General features: G+C 58.0%; 1 protein-coding gene across 1 annotated transcript in view; it reads left to right on the top strand.

Annotated features, from left to right (window-relative positions):
* The first annotated feature begins 337 nt into the window (after positions 1–337).
* LAMC3 (laminin subunit gamma 3) overlaps positions 338–12328 on the top strand; it is a 36994-nt gene continuing 25003 nt past the window's right edge. The window contains exons 1-7 of the mRNA XM_090022501.1: positions 338–751; positions 7055–7359; positions 7757–7887; positions 9795–9961; positions 11004–11192; positions 11687–11804; positions 12050–12148. Of these exons, the coding sequence (XP_089878627.1) occupies positions 370–751; positions 7055–7359; positions 7757–7887; positions 9795–9961; positions 11004–11192; positions 11687–11804; positions 12050–12148 (1391 nt within the window). The 5' untranslated portion in view covers positions 338–369. The remainder of the gene's footprint in view (positions 752–7054; positions 7360–7756; positions 7888–9794; positions 9962–11003; positions 11193–11686; positions 11805–12049; positions 12149–12328) is intronic.

Here is a 12328-nt window from a genome sequence, read left to right as displayed (position 1 = left end):
GCTGGAGCAGTGACCCTAGGGCTCTGGGGATGACTAGCTTGGCCTGGTCCCACGGGCTTTTGGGATGGCCCGGGGACTCCATAGGTGCCCTGACCGAATGGGGATGAGACCCTCATCCTGGCGGTTCAAGCTGCCGCCTCCAGTGGGGAGACCCCAGCCCCAAGGTGGGTAGTGGGCAAAAACACTGGGGTTTAGGCACGCGGAAGCCGGGCCTTGGCCTTTCCAGCAGCATCCACAAGGTGGAACCCGGAGCGAAAGCATCCAGGCCTGGGGGCTGACCCATCCCCGCGCCGAAGGAGGGACGGCTGCGAGGCTCCAGAGACCGCTTCGGACACTGGGGAGGAAGCCGAGTGCCCTTGCTGGCTCGCCATGCCGCGAGCCCCTTGCCTCTGCCTGCTGGCTGCTGCGCTGAGCCTGGGCCCGCGCCCCGCCGCGGGGGGCATGGACTCCTGCTACGATGCGCAGGGGCGCGCCCGGCGCTGCATGCCCGTCTTCGAGAACGCGGCGTTTGGCCGGGAGGCGCAGGTGACCAACACGTGCGGGTCCCCGCCAGAGGACTACTGCCTGCAGATGGGCGACGGGCGCTCCACCCAGCTGTGCCGGCGCTGTGACATGGGCGACCCCCTGCGCCACCATAATGCCACCTACCTGACCGACTTCCACAGCCAGGAAGAAAGCACCTGGTGGCAGAGCCAGTCCATGGCCTTTGGGGTCCAGCACCCCAACTCTGTCAACATCACCCTCCGCCTGGGTAAGTGCAGCCAGAATCCCCCCATCCGCCCTGTCCCTGGGGACCTGCCCAACCAAGGGGCTGTAGGAGCCCCTCGAGTCTCCTGCTGGCTGCCCCCACCCCTCCAGCAGTCGGGGCTTGGCATGGGGTGCTGGAAAGAGACGGTCCTTGGAGTGAAGAGGGTGGCTGGTGGGTCCGGGCTGAAATGATTCCTTGTGAGCTGGCACAGAGAGATGGGATTAATTTGCTCAACAGCTGGGTGGGGGAAGCGGGACGGTCTAGCCATTGGGCACTAGCTGGAACAGCTGGGCTTCTCTCCCTGGCTCCGGTGCTCCCCTGGGCAAGTCCTTTACCCTTCCCTGTGCCTGCCTTACCCAGCGAATGGCACGGCCCTGCCTCCAGGGCTCTCAGGAGGAGAAACACTGGAGCACTGGGGGTTGCTGGGGTCTTGCAGTGGCAGGGGACCACGAGATGGGGGTGAGATGGGGCAGGGCGCTGGCAGGGAGATTGGGAAGTGGAGCTTGTTTCTTGCTGGGCTCAAAGTGGCCAGGGCAGAGTGAGGATGTGCCAAGGGGCTGATGCGATCCAGGAGGCGTGTGAGCACCAAACAACATCTCTGTCACATTCCCATTTGGCACCAACATGACGCCACTACAGCTGGGGAAGGATGGCCGGCGGGGTGACTCAGCCTTGGCATGGCTGGAGCACTTTCCATCCATCATCTCACAGGGCTTTGCAGAGTGGAGGCCAGAGAGCGTGGTCCAGCACCGGGGGAGTTGCCCATGTCATGGGCGTTGTGTCACAGTCGGAGGGATGCAGAGATTATGTGACTTGTCCGAGGCCGCATGGGAAGACAGTGGCAGAGCTGGGAGGCCCCCATGAGGCTGCTAGCGTAACCTGGATCCCACTAGACCCCAGCTGCCTCTTGTCATCCAGAGGGAAAACATCTGTGTCAAACAATTAAATATTGAACAAAAAGTACTGCGGGACAGGGCAGCCCGGGTGGGGGCCTGCAGGGGCAGCGCCGATGAAGGGTGTCTGAAGGGTGGAGTGAATGGGAATCAGTGTTTGCTGCTCCCCATGACTGCGTGGTAGTGGAGGCCGCTGGGTGTAGGCTAAGCAGCCTGGGCAGGCTGCATCAGCACCTCCCAGGAACTCCATTAACTCCAGTGCAATTACCTGGAGCAACATGACAGGGGGATCCATTTCGATGGGCTGGGTCCTCGGCTGGCTGGAAGAAGCATCATTGTCATTGATCTTGGGCCCCTGAGGCCGGTTCTCACCTGCCGAGGGCCTGGCTCTGTACGTATAAATTATTACCCAACCGGCCTGCCTTGGCTGGAGCCTGACCGTGCGGCGTGGTGCCTGGTGTGTTTAAGAGCTGGATGTGTTTCCCTGCTGTGTGAACGATGCTGGCGATCGCCCAGGCCTGTGATATTTCCATTGTCATTCCTAGCCTGACGGCCACCTTTATGGTGCGAGGAGGAACAGAGGCACCATTGTTCAGAGCTAAACTAATAGTACGTAGGGATGCTGTCCAGGGCTGGAGCTGTGTCGGCTCGTTGTGACTGCTCCTCGGAGACGCACGCTGAGCCTGCCCCGATGGATAAGGTCGGCGGTGCTGCCCTCCACCCCGCTGATGGGGGGAAGCTGATGCTGCAGCCGCTGGTTCCCCAGAGAGGAGGGAGGGAGACGGGAGTAGCTCGTTTCTGCAGAGGTCGCTCCTTTCCCAACCCCCCGTGAATCGACAGACATCTGGTCTGAATCCCGGCAAGGGCGTCCTGCCTGGGATGAAAGATGCCGCCGGGTGAGCCAAACCGCCCTCGCTCCAGATCCCAACACCTCTGCAGAACCAGGATTTGCCTTCGGACAAAGCCAGGAGAGACCACGGGCATCATCTGGCCTGGCCTGTCTCACCCATGCCACGGGGCTTTCCGGAGTCAGGGTCCATCTGCATGAGAGCAGCTCTTTTCCCCAAGCCTCCCTTTGGATGTAAACCATTTCCTGTGACGCCGGCTCCACCACAGCCCTGGGTAAAATGTTCCAGTGGTTAATTACCCCCGCATCCCGTGACAAATGTAATTCTGCTCTGAATGTGTCTCGAGTCCCAGCCATGGGATCGTGCTGTAGCTCTGATAGATGGAAGATTCCTCTGTGGTCTGCTTTCCGTTCCCTGTGGAGATCTTATGCGCCGGGATCTGGTCACCCCCAGCCTTCCCTCGATTAAGCTGAATACATGGGGTTCCTTGTATCCCTCGCTGGAGGGCATGTTTCTCAATGCTTCTTTTAAATTCTCATGACTGTTCTCTGAACCCCTCCACGTTGTCAACATCCTCTTGAACCGTGGGCCCCAGAACTGGGCAGAGTTTTCCAACGGAGTCGCAGCTGTGCCAAATGCAGAGGTACTCCAGCCGCTCTGCTCCTGCTCCATAGTCCCCCGATGACGCATCCCTCTTGGTTAAAAAGTCATGCTGGGAGTTCACAATCAATGGGAGACCCTCCATCACCCCCAAGTCCTTGCCAGAGTTGCTGCTTCCCTGTACGGAGACCCCCTCTCCTGTAAGGTGGCCTCCCTTCTCTTCCTTAGACGTGCAGTGTTACATCTGGCCGTACAAAAACGCCTTCCTATGCCCAGCTTGCAAAGTGGTCCAGGTCACTCTGTCGGCACCCTGCCCTCTTAAAACTCCCCGTCTTTGCATCATCTGCGGGACTTCATTGTGCTGTCTCAGCCTTTCCTTTCAGGTCATTCATAACTAATGTTAAATAGCTTGATCTCTGCAGGACCCCATTAGAAAGAGCACCTCTTTGACTGTCTGTTTAGTTATGCTTTGAACTCTGTCAATTAACCAATTCTTAATCTGTTTAGTGATGCCATTTTGGGCTTGTGTCACCGTAGTTTCTTAATCAGCATGTTGTGTAAAACCAAGTCAAATGCCTTACAGAAGCTGACACTGTCACTTTTACCAATGGAGGCTTGCAATCTCAACCACAAAAACATCAGGTTAATTTGACAAGATCTATTTTCCAGAAACCCATGCTAATTACCATTAATTATAGCATGCTTCTTTCATTCTGTATTCATCGAGTCTCCTATCTGCCATTCCATCATTTCGCCCATTTTGCTTGAAGTCAAGCTGTCAGGCTTATAACAACCTAGATCATCCCATCTACCCTTTTGAGACATAGCATGACATTAGCTTTCTTCCAGCTGACTTTGTCAGCGTTTCGAGGTGATGGACGATCAGGCCGAATGATCCAGCCATCTCGGCCAAATCTTTTAAGACTCCACACATGTGAACTTCTTGGACCTGCCTGCCGTAGACTGCCTGGTCTTAGCGGCGTTCCTAGAATCTGCCAGTCTACGCAACCTCTTCCTTTGCCCCCGGGGGACCAGGATGGACCTGTTGCCTCCTATATCTGAATCCTTGTGCAACTGCTTTCTATTTTGTCCTGGGGGACTACTGCTTGGCTTCTGCATTGGAGACCTTTCAGGCTGACAGTAATACTCCATCTGCCTGTCATGTTTTGCATCAGGAAACCACGGGGAATTTTACATCCTTCGACCCCTTTTGCCTCTTGTGAGATGGGTAAATATTATTCCCCCCGTCTTACATCTAGGCAAACTGATGCACAAACAGAAGAGAACGCAGGAGTCCTCCTTTAACGGTCTGATCGCAGGCCCCATAGTGCTTGTTCTTCCCTCCATCCTGTATGTCAGATCTTCTTCTGACTTGATTTAAAGGCGAAACCATTATGTGCTGGAGTTTCTCCCTTGGTGACAGCCATGTCTGTAGTCATGGGTCAATGGGGAGCATCACTGGAGTAACAGAGAGCGTTGTAACTTGAAGCCACTTTCTGGATCGGGACCTAACTCCAAAAGCTTCCTTGTTGGTCAGTGCTTTGTTCCCGGACGACTTGGATGCCTGAACCTGGGAACCCCAATTTTCCTCTCCTCCCTTCTTGCCCCGAACCGGAGCTTATCCCACAGGGTTCGGTTGCTGGTTGTTTGTTGACACAGTGCACAGACCGACTTCTCTCCCAGAGGAAACTGCTCTGCCCGTTGACTGCTCTGACCTCCCTCTGTTTTCCTAGACACCCCCCAAGGAATTTCCTGTCTGGGAATAAACCCACCCAAGACACTGAGAGTCCCAGAGTCCTCCAAGGTGTGGGGGACGTCCCCAGCACAGAGAGCAGCACACGCTTTGCACCCATGGCCTCTCTGATCCACTCCAGACCCCTGTACCCTGCGGGAATGCCCGTTCATGCCAGCCACCCACAAGGCCTATTTTCTGCCTCCCTGAGAGCCATATCGAGCCCCGCCAGACTCAGCTTTCCCAAAATACTGTATTTCTCTCTGGCTAAATGCACGTATGCATCAGAAAAAGCAACCAAATGGAAACAGGTCAGGGAGCCCAGAGGTCATCGATGCATTCATCCCTCAACGGCATCAATTTAGGCAGCTCCCGGAGGCTGATAGAGAGGAGCAGAGGGCAGTCGGGATGGCTGGAGAAGGTGGATCGAACCACCGCGATGGGCCGGATCCTGGGAGGGGCTGCGTCTCCATGTCACTGAAGCCGTGGGAGCGCAGGGTGCGGGCAGGAGCTTTGGCGCTTGGCTTAGACCCAGCCTTTGTGTGAGGTTGCGTCTTCAGGGAGTTGAGTTGCGTCCAGCTTTCCCCCCAATGCCTGTGTCTCTTGCAGGGCTAGTCTCTGGTAGGCTGTCGGGCCTGGCGGTCCGGGACCGCCCTACTGCCCAGTCCCTTGCAGAGGTCCCCCCCGGGCTTGCAGGAGCCCGAGTTAACTCGGTTCCTTTAGGGGATTCTTGCAAAGTCACAGCCCGTGGCTGACATGGTCCATATGGGCCCAATTAAAGGTTTGTTGTCTTAGTCCCGAAATAACCCCTCTAACATCCCAAACTCATTATCTTTTCAAATAAAGCCAAGGCTTGTAGCTAATTATGGAGGAAACCAGTCTTTGAGCTGGCCCAGCCCTTTGTCTCGTACAATTAAGCAGTTTGATATTCGTATTTAGGCTTTTTCTTTAACGAGGTGGTTTCAGGGTTGGGTTGAAGGCCCCGGAGCCTGGAGTCCTCTGCCGCTCCTCTCTACAGCCAACGCTACAGCAGCGCTGCACAGCCCTGGCTTTGAGGATACCAAGATCTGCTCCCCCCAAACTGCACCTTTCCTCGTGCTGCCCAAAAGAAGCCAGTTAGTGATGCTGGACTTGATGGGCCTCTCCTTTCCACTGGTTTTGCACTGCTCTGGTTCCCCGGGGCCAGCTCAAGAGCTGGCACCAATTGGCATGATGGCATTGGTCTTGCCATTGGTGCAAGTGAGTCGTTGGCTCGCTGGCATTGCTCCTCAGTGGCATAGGTGAGATCTGAACTGGGTCCAATGCGCAGGAAGGGTTTTGTAATGGGGGTATCCGCGCCCCGGACTTGGGCTCAAGACCCAGCAGGCTTGTTGCACCAGCGTATCTGGGCAGTGGTTTGGGCACAGTCGTGCTGGGTCGGATTTCAGCAGGCACCAGGATCTGAGCGCCTGTGTCCCAGCTCTGACCCCAGTGTGGATGGGCTGGCCAGTTCCTAACATCCAGTCTCTTCCTTCCCTTTGTTGGCATGCGGCAGCGTCTGAACAGCAGCCGCGTTGCTTTCTTTGGACTGACATATCTGGTTGTGTATCAAGAGAAACAAAAGAGGCGGAAGTAAACGTGGGGCTTGGAGTGGCAGGCTGCAGGAGCTGGTATGTGCTGCCCGGAGCTGATGCTGTGCTGTGCTGAGCGAGAGGAGCGTGTGACCACTCTGTGAGCAGCCCCTGCCCACCTCGGGTTAACCTGGGCCGTGCACAGAGGAGGGCTCCCTGGCTGCTCTGATCTCCTGTGTTTCTCAGGGCAGCTTGTCTTCCCAACTGGCCCACCTCCCCTCCTCGTTCTAGCCATTAAATCTGGAAGCTGATGTTGTGCTTGTGCAGAAAGCGGCAGTCCGGGGGCTGAAGTCTTCCACCCAAGAGGTACAGCAGGGGCAGCCACGTGTGGCTGGGCATCGGGAGTCCTGCATCAGGACTCCGGGGTCGTTTCAGACCCGTAAAATGAGGTTAATGGTTCTTAAACTCCTTGCAGTTTAGAAGTACATGTCAGGGGTTTCTTATGGGGCATAACATATATAGTGTGTCCTGGTTACCCCATGACCCCATCTTTGGTGCAATATGTCACCAGATTTTGGCAGGCACGTGGAAATCGGAAGTCCTTCACACCCCAGGGAAGCTCTGCAGGCTCTGGGGAGCTCACTCTCCTCCTCGCTGTCTCCTCTTCTCTCCTCTCGCACCAGGGAAGTCGTACGAAATCACCTACGTGCGGCTGAAGTTCCACACCAGCCGGCCGGAGAGCTTTGCCATTTACAAGCGCAGCCGCGCCGGCGGGCCCTGGGTACCGTACCAATACTACAGTGCTTCCTGCAAGAAGACGTACGGGAAACGGGAGAGGCAGTACCTGCGGCCCGGTGAGGACGAGCACGTGGCCTTCTGCACTGAGGAGTTTAGTGACATCTCCCCGCTGAGTGGGGGGAACGTGGCCTTCTCTACCTTGGAAGGCCGCCCCAGCGCCTACAGCTTTGACCAGAGCCCCGTTCTGCAGGTACCGGGGTTGGCTGGGGGTGGGTGCATGGATGGTGGTAGCTCGGGGGAGTTGCCTGTGCTCAGAGATCAGCGCCATTGCCAGTGCTCTGATTATCGTGGTGTGGGTGCTGCAGAGATACCCGCTCGAAGGCAAAGAGAGCGACTCCACTCCTAATGCCTTTAGGAGATGGTGGGAGCCTGTGTGCATCCACATGTGTACGTAGGAAGGCACAGATGAGCCAGGCTTGCATGGGTTGGATTTATGGGGTCCTGCTGGGCTATATCCCATGGTCCAGACTCCCATGGTAGCTATTGCCCCTTCTGCTCCATCTTGTAACAGAGCTGCTGACTCTGTTTCCTAGTCTGGAGGCATTTGCCTGAGCCATTCCTCATATGCTGTGCCCTGGGTTTTGCAGGACTGGGTGACTGTCACCGACCTGCTCATCTCCTTGAATCGGCTCAACACATTTGGAGATGACATCTTCAAGGACCCCAAGGTGCTGCAGTCCTACTACTATGCCATCACGGACTTCTCCGTAGGCGGCAGGTAGGGGGGCTGCCAGGCTGGTGAAAGGAGCAGTGTGGAGCAGGAGGGAACATATCTCTGAGCATAAGACCCAGACTCCTGGGTCCTGCCTCCAGCTCTGCAGCTCAGTGGCTGTGTGACCTTGTCATGTCACTTAAATCTCTCCATGCCTCTGTTTTCCCATCTGTAAAATGGAGCTGATACCACACAGCGGGACCCTCCAGTGAGAATCCTTTACACCTGAGCTGTCCCATGACACAGGGCACCACGTACGTTCATTGGCCATCCTCTGTCTTGGTCCTTCCAAAAAGCCCTCTCAGTGGCATGAATTTAGTGGAGTTCAAGGGTCGTCCTGTCTCTGCCTAAATGTCCCTCATTACAGCCCCTGCTCCCCGGAAAGCTGGAGCTGCAGGAAAGTTCCTGCTGTGGGAGGGATGGGGAACTTCCAGGTGCAGCTGATGGAGACCCCTTTCTGGGAAATGCAGCCGGGCACGAAAGCTGGTTGTGGGAATCTGCTTGTGTGGGACGGGCCTTTGCACAATTAGAAACCTAAAATGCAGCTTCATTGTAGCCGGAAGGAAGGGTGCTTCCCATGCCATCAGCTGAAGCAAAGCCCAGGGACAAGCGTGGCTGGTGGTAGCTGCAGACACCCTCCAGGGCCTTGCAGATTCAATGCCAGCCCGCTTATTCCCATAAGGCATGTGGCCACTTCCTTGCTGCCCCTGGCACTGAAGCCTGGGGGCACACTGTTGGCAGGAGGGAAAGGCTGTGGGTGGAGGGCTGAGGGATCCTGTCTAGCTGAGCTCGTTTTCCTTTCATCTGCCACATCAGCCCAAAATTACCCTTCGGGAGCCTGCAGAGGACACTTGGCATCTTGAGGATGAGCTGGGCAAGGGTTGCGTTCAGTGCTGGTGAGGAACCACCCTGGATATGCCAGCCCTTCCTCCCAGGCTCCCAAGTGGAGCAAGCCTGTGTCTACTCCATCTCGCTGCTCCTGCCACATGTCCCAGCGCCCCTTGAGAGCAGCGCCCCGTGCTCCGGGGCAGAGACACCGCCAAGAAGCAGGGTGGGAGAAGTGCTGCAGGCTGCAGGAGGAGCAGCCTTGACCATCTCGAACACCCCGGGCCCAAACAGCTGGAGTTTGTTAGTGCTAGATTTAGGCCACCCTCAGTCTGAATGACCTCATGGCTGGATCTGCCGGGGAGTGCATCGGGGAAGGGGCAGCAGCTGGCTGGCCTTGAAGCAGCCTGGCCTCTGCTCCTGTCTCTCCCCCTCTGGCGCGGGTGACGTCCATCCTGTCCAAAGCCAGTCACAACAAATGACCTTCCAGGGGGCCCAGAAACTACTACCCCAGGCCCTTTCAGGCTTCTCCGTTCCAGCTGCTACCGTGGACGCGGTCTGTGGGCTCCATCCTCCCTTCTTGGTGCGTGCTGGAGGCAGCTGCCCCATCCAGCAGACCAGAGCTCTCCCCTGCCAAACGGCTGGGAGCTGGTCCCAAACGGGCCTTGCTTTGCATGCTTCTGCTACCGTGGCTTAGAGCAGGGCACCTACAAGAAATAGCCTCCTTTCATCTTCCGGCTGAGATTCTCAACATCTCGCTCACTTCTGCCTCCATCAGTCCTTTACCTTTTTCCAAACCCTTCCTGGATGCACATATGTTGCGAGGGGCCCAGTGTACAGGCCCGAGGGGTAGCTAATCCAGGTTGCTGCTCACTCTGGCTGCCACCTCGAGATAACACCTTAGTGCAACCTCTCTGACTCCATTACGGCTTGGGGCACATCCTCCTAGGGCTTCCCTGCGGGCAGTGCAAGCTGAGTCCAAACTGGGAGGGAATGGCTCTGCTGAGCCAGATGCTCCCTGCAGCTTAAGGTCTGCAGGAGCTGAAGGCAGGTGGAAACCGTGGCTCTCCCCCTCTGGCCCCTTCCAGGTGCAAATGCAATGGCCATGCCAGCGAGTGTGCCCCGAATGAGGCTGGGCAGCTGGCTTGCCTCTGCCAGCACAACACCACCGGCGTGGACTGTGAGCAGTGCCAGGCCTTCTACCAGGACCGGCCGTGGGCGCGCGGCACAGCAGAGTCTGCTAACGAATGCCTCCGTGAGTACCCCGATCCTGTGCCATGTGTCTGTGGGCTCTCTCTTGGCTACAAGGTGCCAAGGGGATTTTTTTTACCCATACTTGTGGCAGGAGTAGGGAAGAAGCGGCAGCATTTGGGGGAAGTCACTGAGCCTGCTGGCTGCACCGCAGGGCAATCTCCTCCCAAGAGCACTGTCCTACTGGGGGTAGGATGGAGGGCCAGCATCTCTGGCCTGAATTCATCTCCCGTAATGCCTCTGGTGCCTCAGGGGCGTCAGGGTGCATCCTTAGGCTCATGACTGCCGGGGAAGGCACAGCTGGGGCCTCCTCTGTGCTCACTCCACACTTACCAGGTCAAGCTGGTGCCCTGCCCTGCTCCAGGAGGGAAGCTCCAGCCCTGCTACCAGCATTGGAAAGCTGTGTCTACTCTCTCAAGGGGGCTTTTCTGCATAGGTTGCAGGGTCCAGTCCCTGCCCAGTGGGTCATGGTTGACCCAGGGGGTTGCAGTAGGCTGTGGGTCATAGCACCTGATGCCCAGCAAAGTCATTTCAGCATCTTTGATTGCCCCTGGGGCAGTCACGTCTCCTATTCCCCTGGCATACGAAAGAGACTGGCTGCCACGTCATACGAATGTGGTGAGAAAATGCCTGCCCTGGCACCTTCTGTGCCCAGAGGGAAACCCCCAGAGCCCTCTGTTGTCAGTGCACGCAGCAGCCAGGCTGAGGACCTGCAGAGCAGAGCACAGCCCTCCACCACCATCTCTCTCCAGCATCCCAGGAGTGTGGGGGGCAGATTTTGGGGGCAGGGACCGTGCATTTTTGTGCCTGAGACTCCTCAGTGTTGCTGCAGCGCAACACAGGGCAATGCGGAGAGGTGATGGAGGGAGAAAACACGAGCCCTTCACTGCCGGGGACCTAGGCTGGACCCAGCTGTGGTCCTTGATGGTGGGTCCATGTCGAGGCCCAGGCCTTCCTCAGCCTCCGACAGCCATGCCGACCCGCCACCTCTGGCTGTCCTCTTCATCCCCTGTGAAGTTCCCGTTCTCTCTCCTTCCCCGGCACAGCGTGCAACTGCAGCGGACACTCAGACGAGTGCTTCTATGACCGGGAGCTGTACCGCAGCACTGGGCACGGCGGGCACTGCCGCCACTGCCGGGACAACACGGACGGGCCGCGCTGCGAGCGCTGTCGGCCCAATTTCTACCGCTGGGATGGGTGGGCAGCCTGCCAGCCCTGCAGCTGCAACGTGGCAGGTAGGCGGGGCAGCGGGGAGCACGCTGGCAGGGGCATGGCTGATGCCACAGCCCCTTCTGCTGCTCCAGCCACCCTCGGGATGGGTCTTGGGGCAAGTTTACTCTAGGAGAGGGTACCGGCAGGGCTCAGGGCTGCTGGAAGCCCAGTGCAGATGGCCAAATGGGCTGTGAAGGGGTTTTGCCAGAACATCTTGTTTCACTCACTGCTCTGGAGTCATCTGAACCTTTGGTTACCCCAGCACACCTCTCTGGGACCCCCAGGCCCAGCCTGTGCACTGCGGAGCTGGAGGGAAGCATGCTCTGGGCTGGGGGCAGGGACAGGAATATGGGTGTCAGTAGCTCTGGGGCAGGCCTACCTAAGCTGTCCCCTTGAATTCCTGGGTGGAACAAGCCTTAAATGTCCACGAGTGTGTCTCCCCCGCTTGCCCTTGCCCTCCTCTAGACTCCCTGGCTTGCCCACTGTCGCAGCCTTGGCACCTCTCGGTCCCCCGCAGGGTCCCTGCAGCTCCAGTGTGACAGCTCCGGAGCTTGCCCCTGCAAGGCCACCGTGACCGGCTGGAAGTGCGAGCGCTGCCAGGACGGCTTCCACTCCCTCAGTGAAGGGGGCTGCAGGTGAGAGGCCTGAGCCCAGATGCCCTGGGCTTTAGGAGTGCAGACCGGCACCCCCGCACCCATCCCACCCCTCTCCTGGGCTGTGGGGAGGGGGGTTCAGTGCTGGGCTCCTCTCTGCATCCCGCCCCAGAGAGCAGCATCTACCTGGCCTGAGCAGCAGGAGGAGGGGAGGCCTCGCAAGTGCCGGTAGGGGATGAGCTGGGGCACGGGGTTTGCTCTCACCTCGCTGGTTCTCGCCCCCGCAGGCCCTGCGACTGTGATCCCGCTGGCAGCGTGGGGACGTGCGACCCCAACTCAGGGCGCTGCGCCTGCAAGGAGAAGGTGGAAGGGCACCTGTGCAACATGTGAGCTGAGCGGCTCCTCAGGCTGTGCCCGGGGCAGTGTAGGATGGGGGCAGAGGCAGGGCTGGGGAAGTGCCTTCCCCTTTGGCAGTGGGGGTGGAAGCCCAGCCTGCCTCCGTGCAGCGCCTCGTGGCTGTAGGGGGAACCAGGAACGTCCTTCTTGCTTCCAGCGGGGCTTGGAGC

Source organism: Crocodylus siamensis, chromosome 11, assembly GCF_052110815.1.
Source record: "Crocodylus siamensis isolate JL-2025a chromosome 11, ASM5211081v1, whole genome shotgun sequence".
In the NCBI taxonomy this organism is placed as follows: Eukaryota; Metazoa; Chordata; order Crocodylia; family Crocodylidae; genus Crocodylus; species Crocodylus siamensis.
Note: the sequence above shows the minus strand (reverse complement) of the source record. Positions and strands in the feature narration are given on the sequence as shown.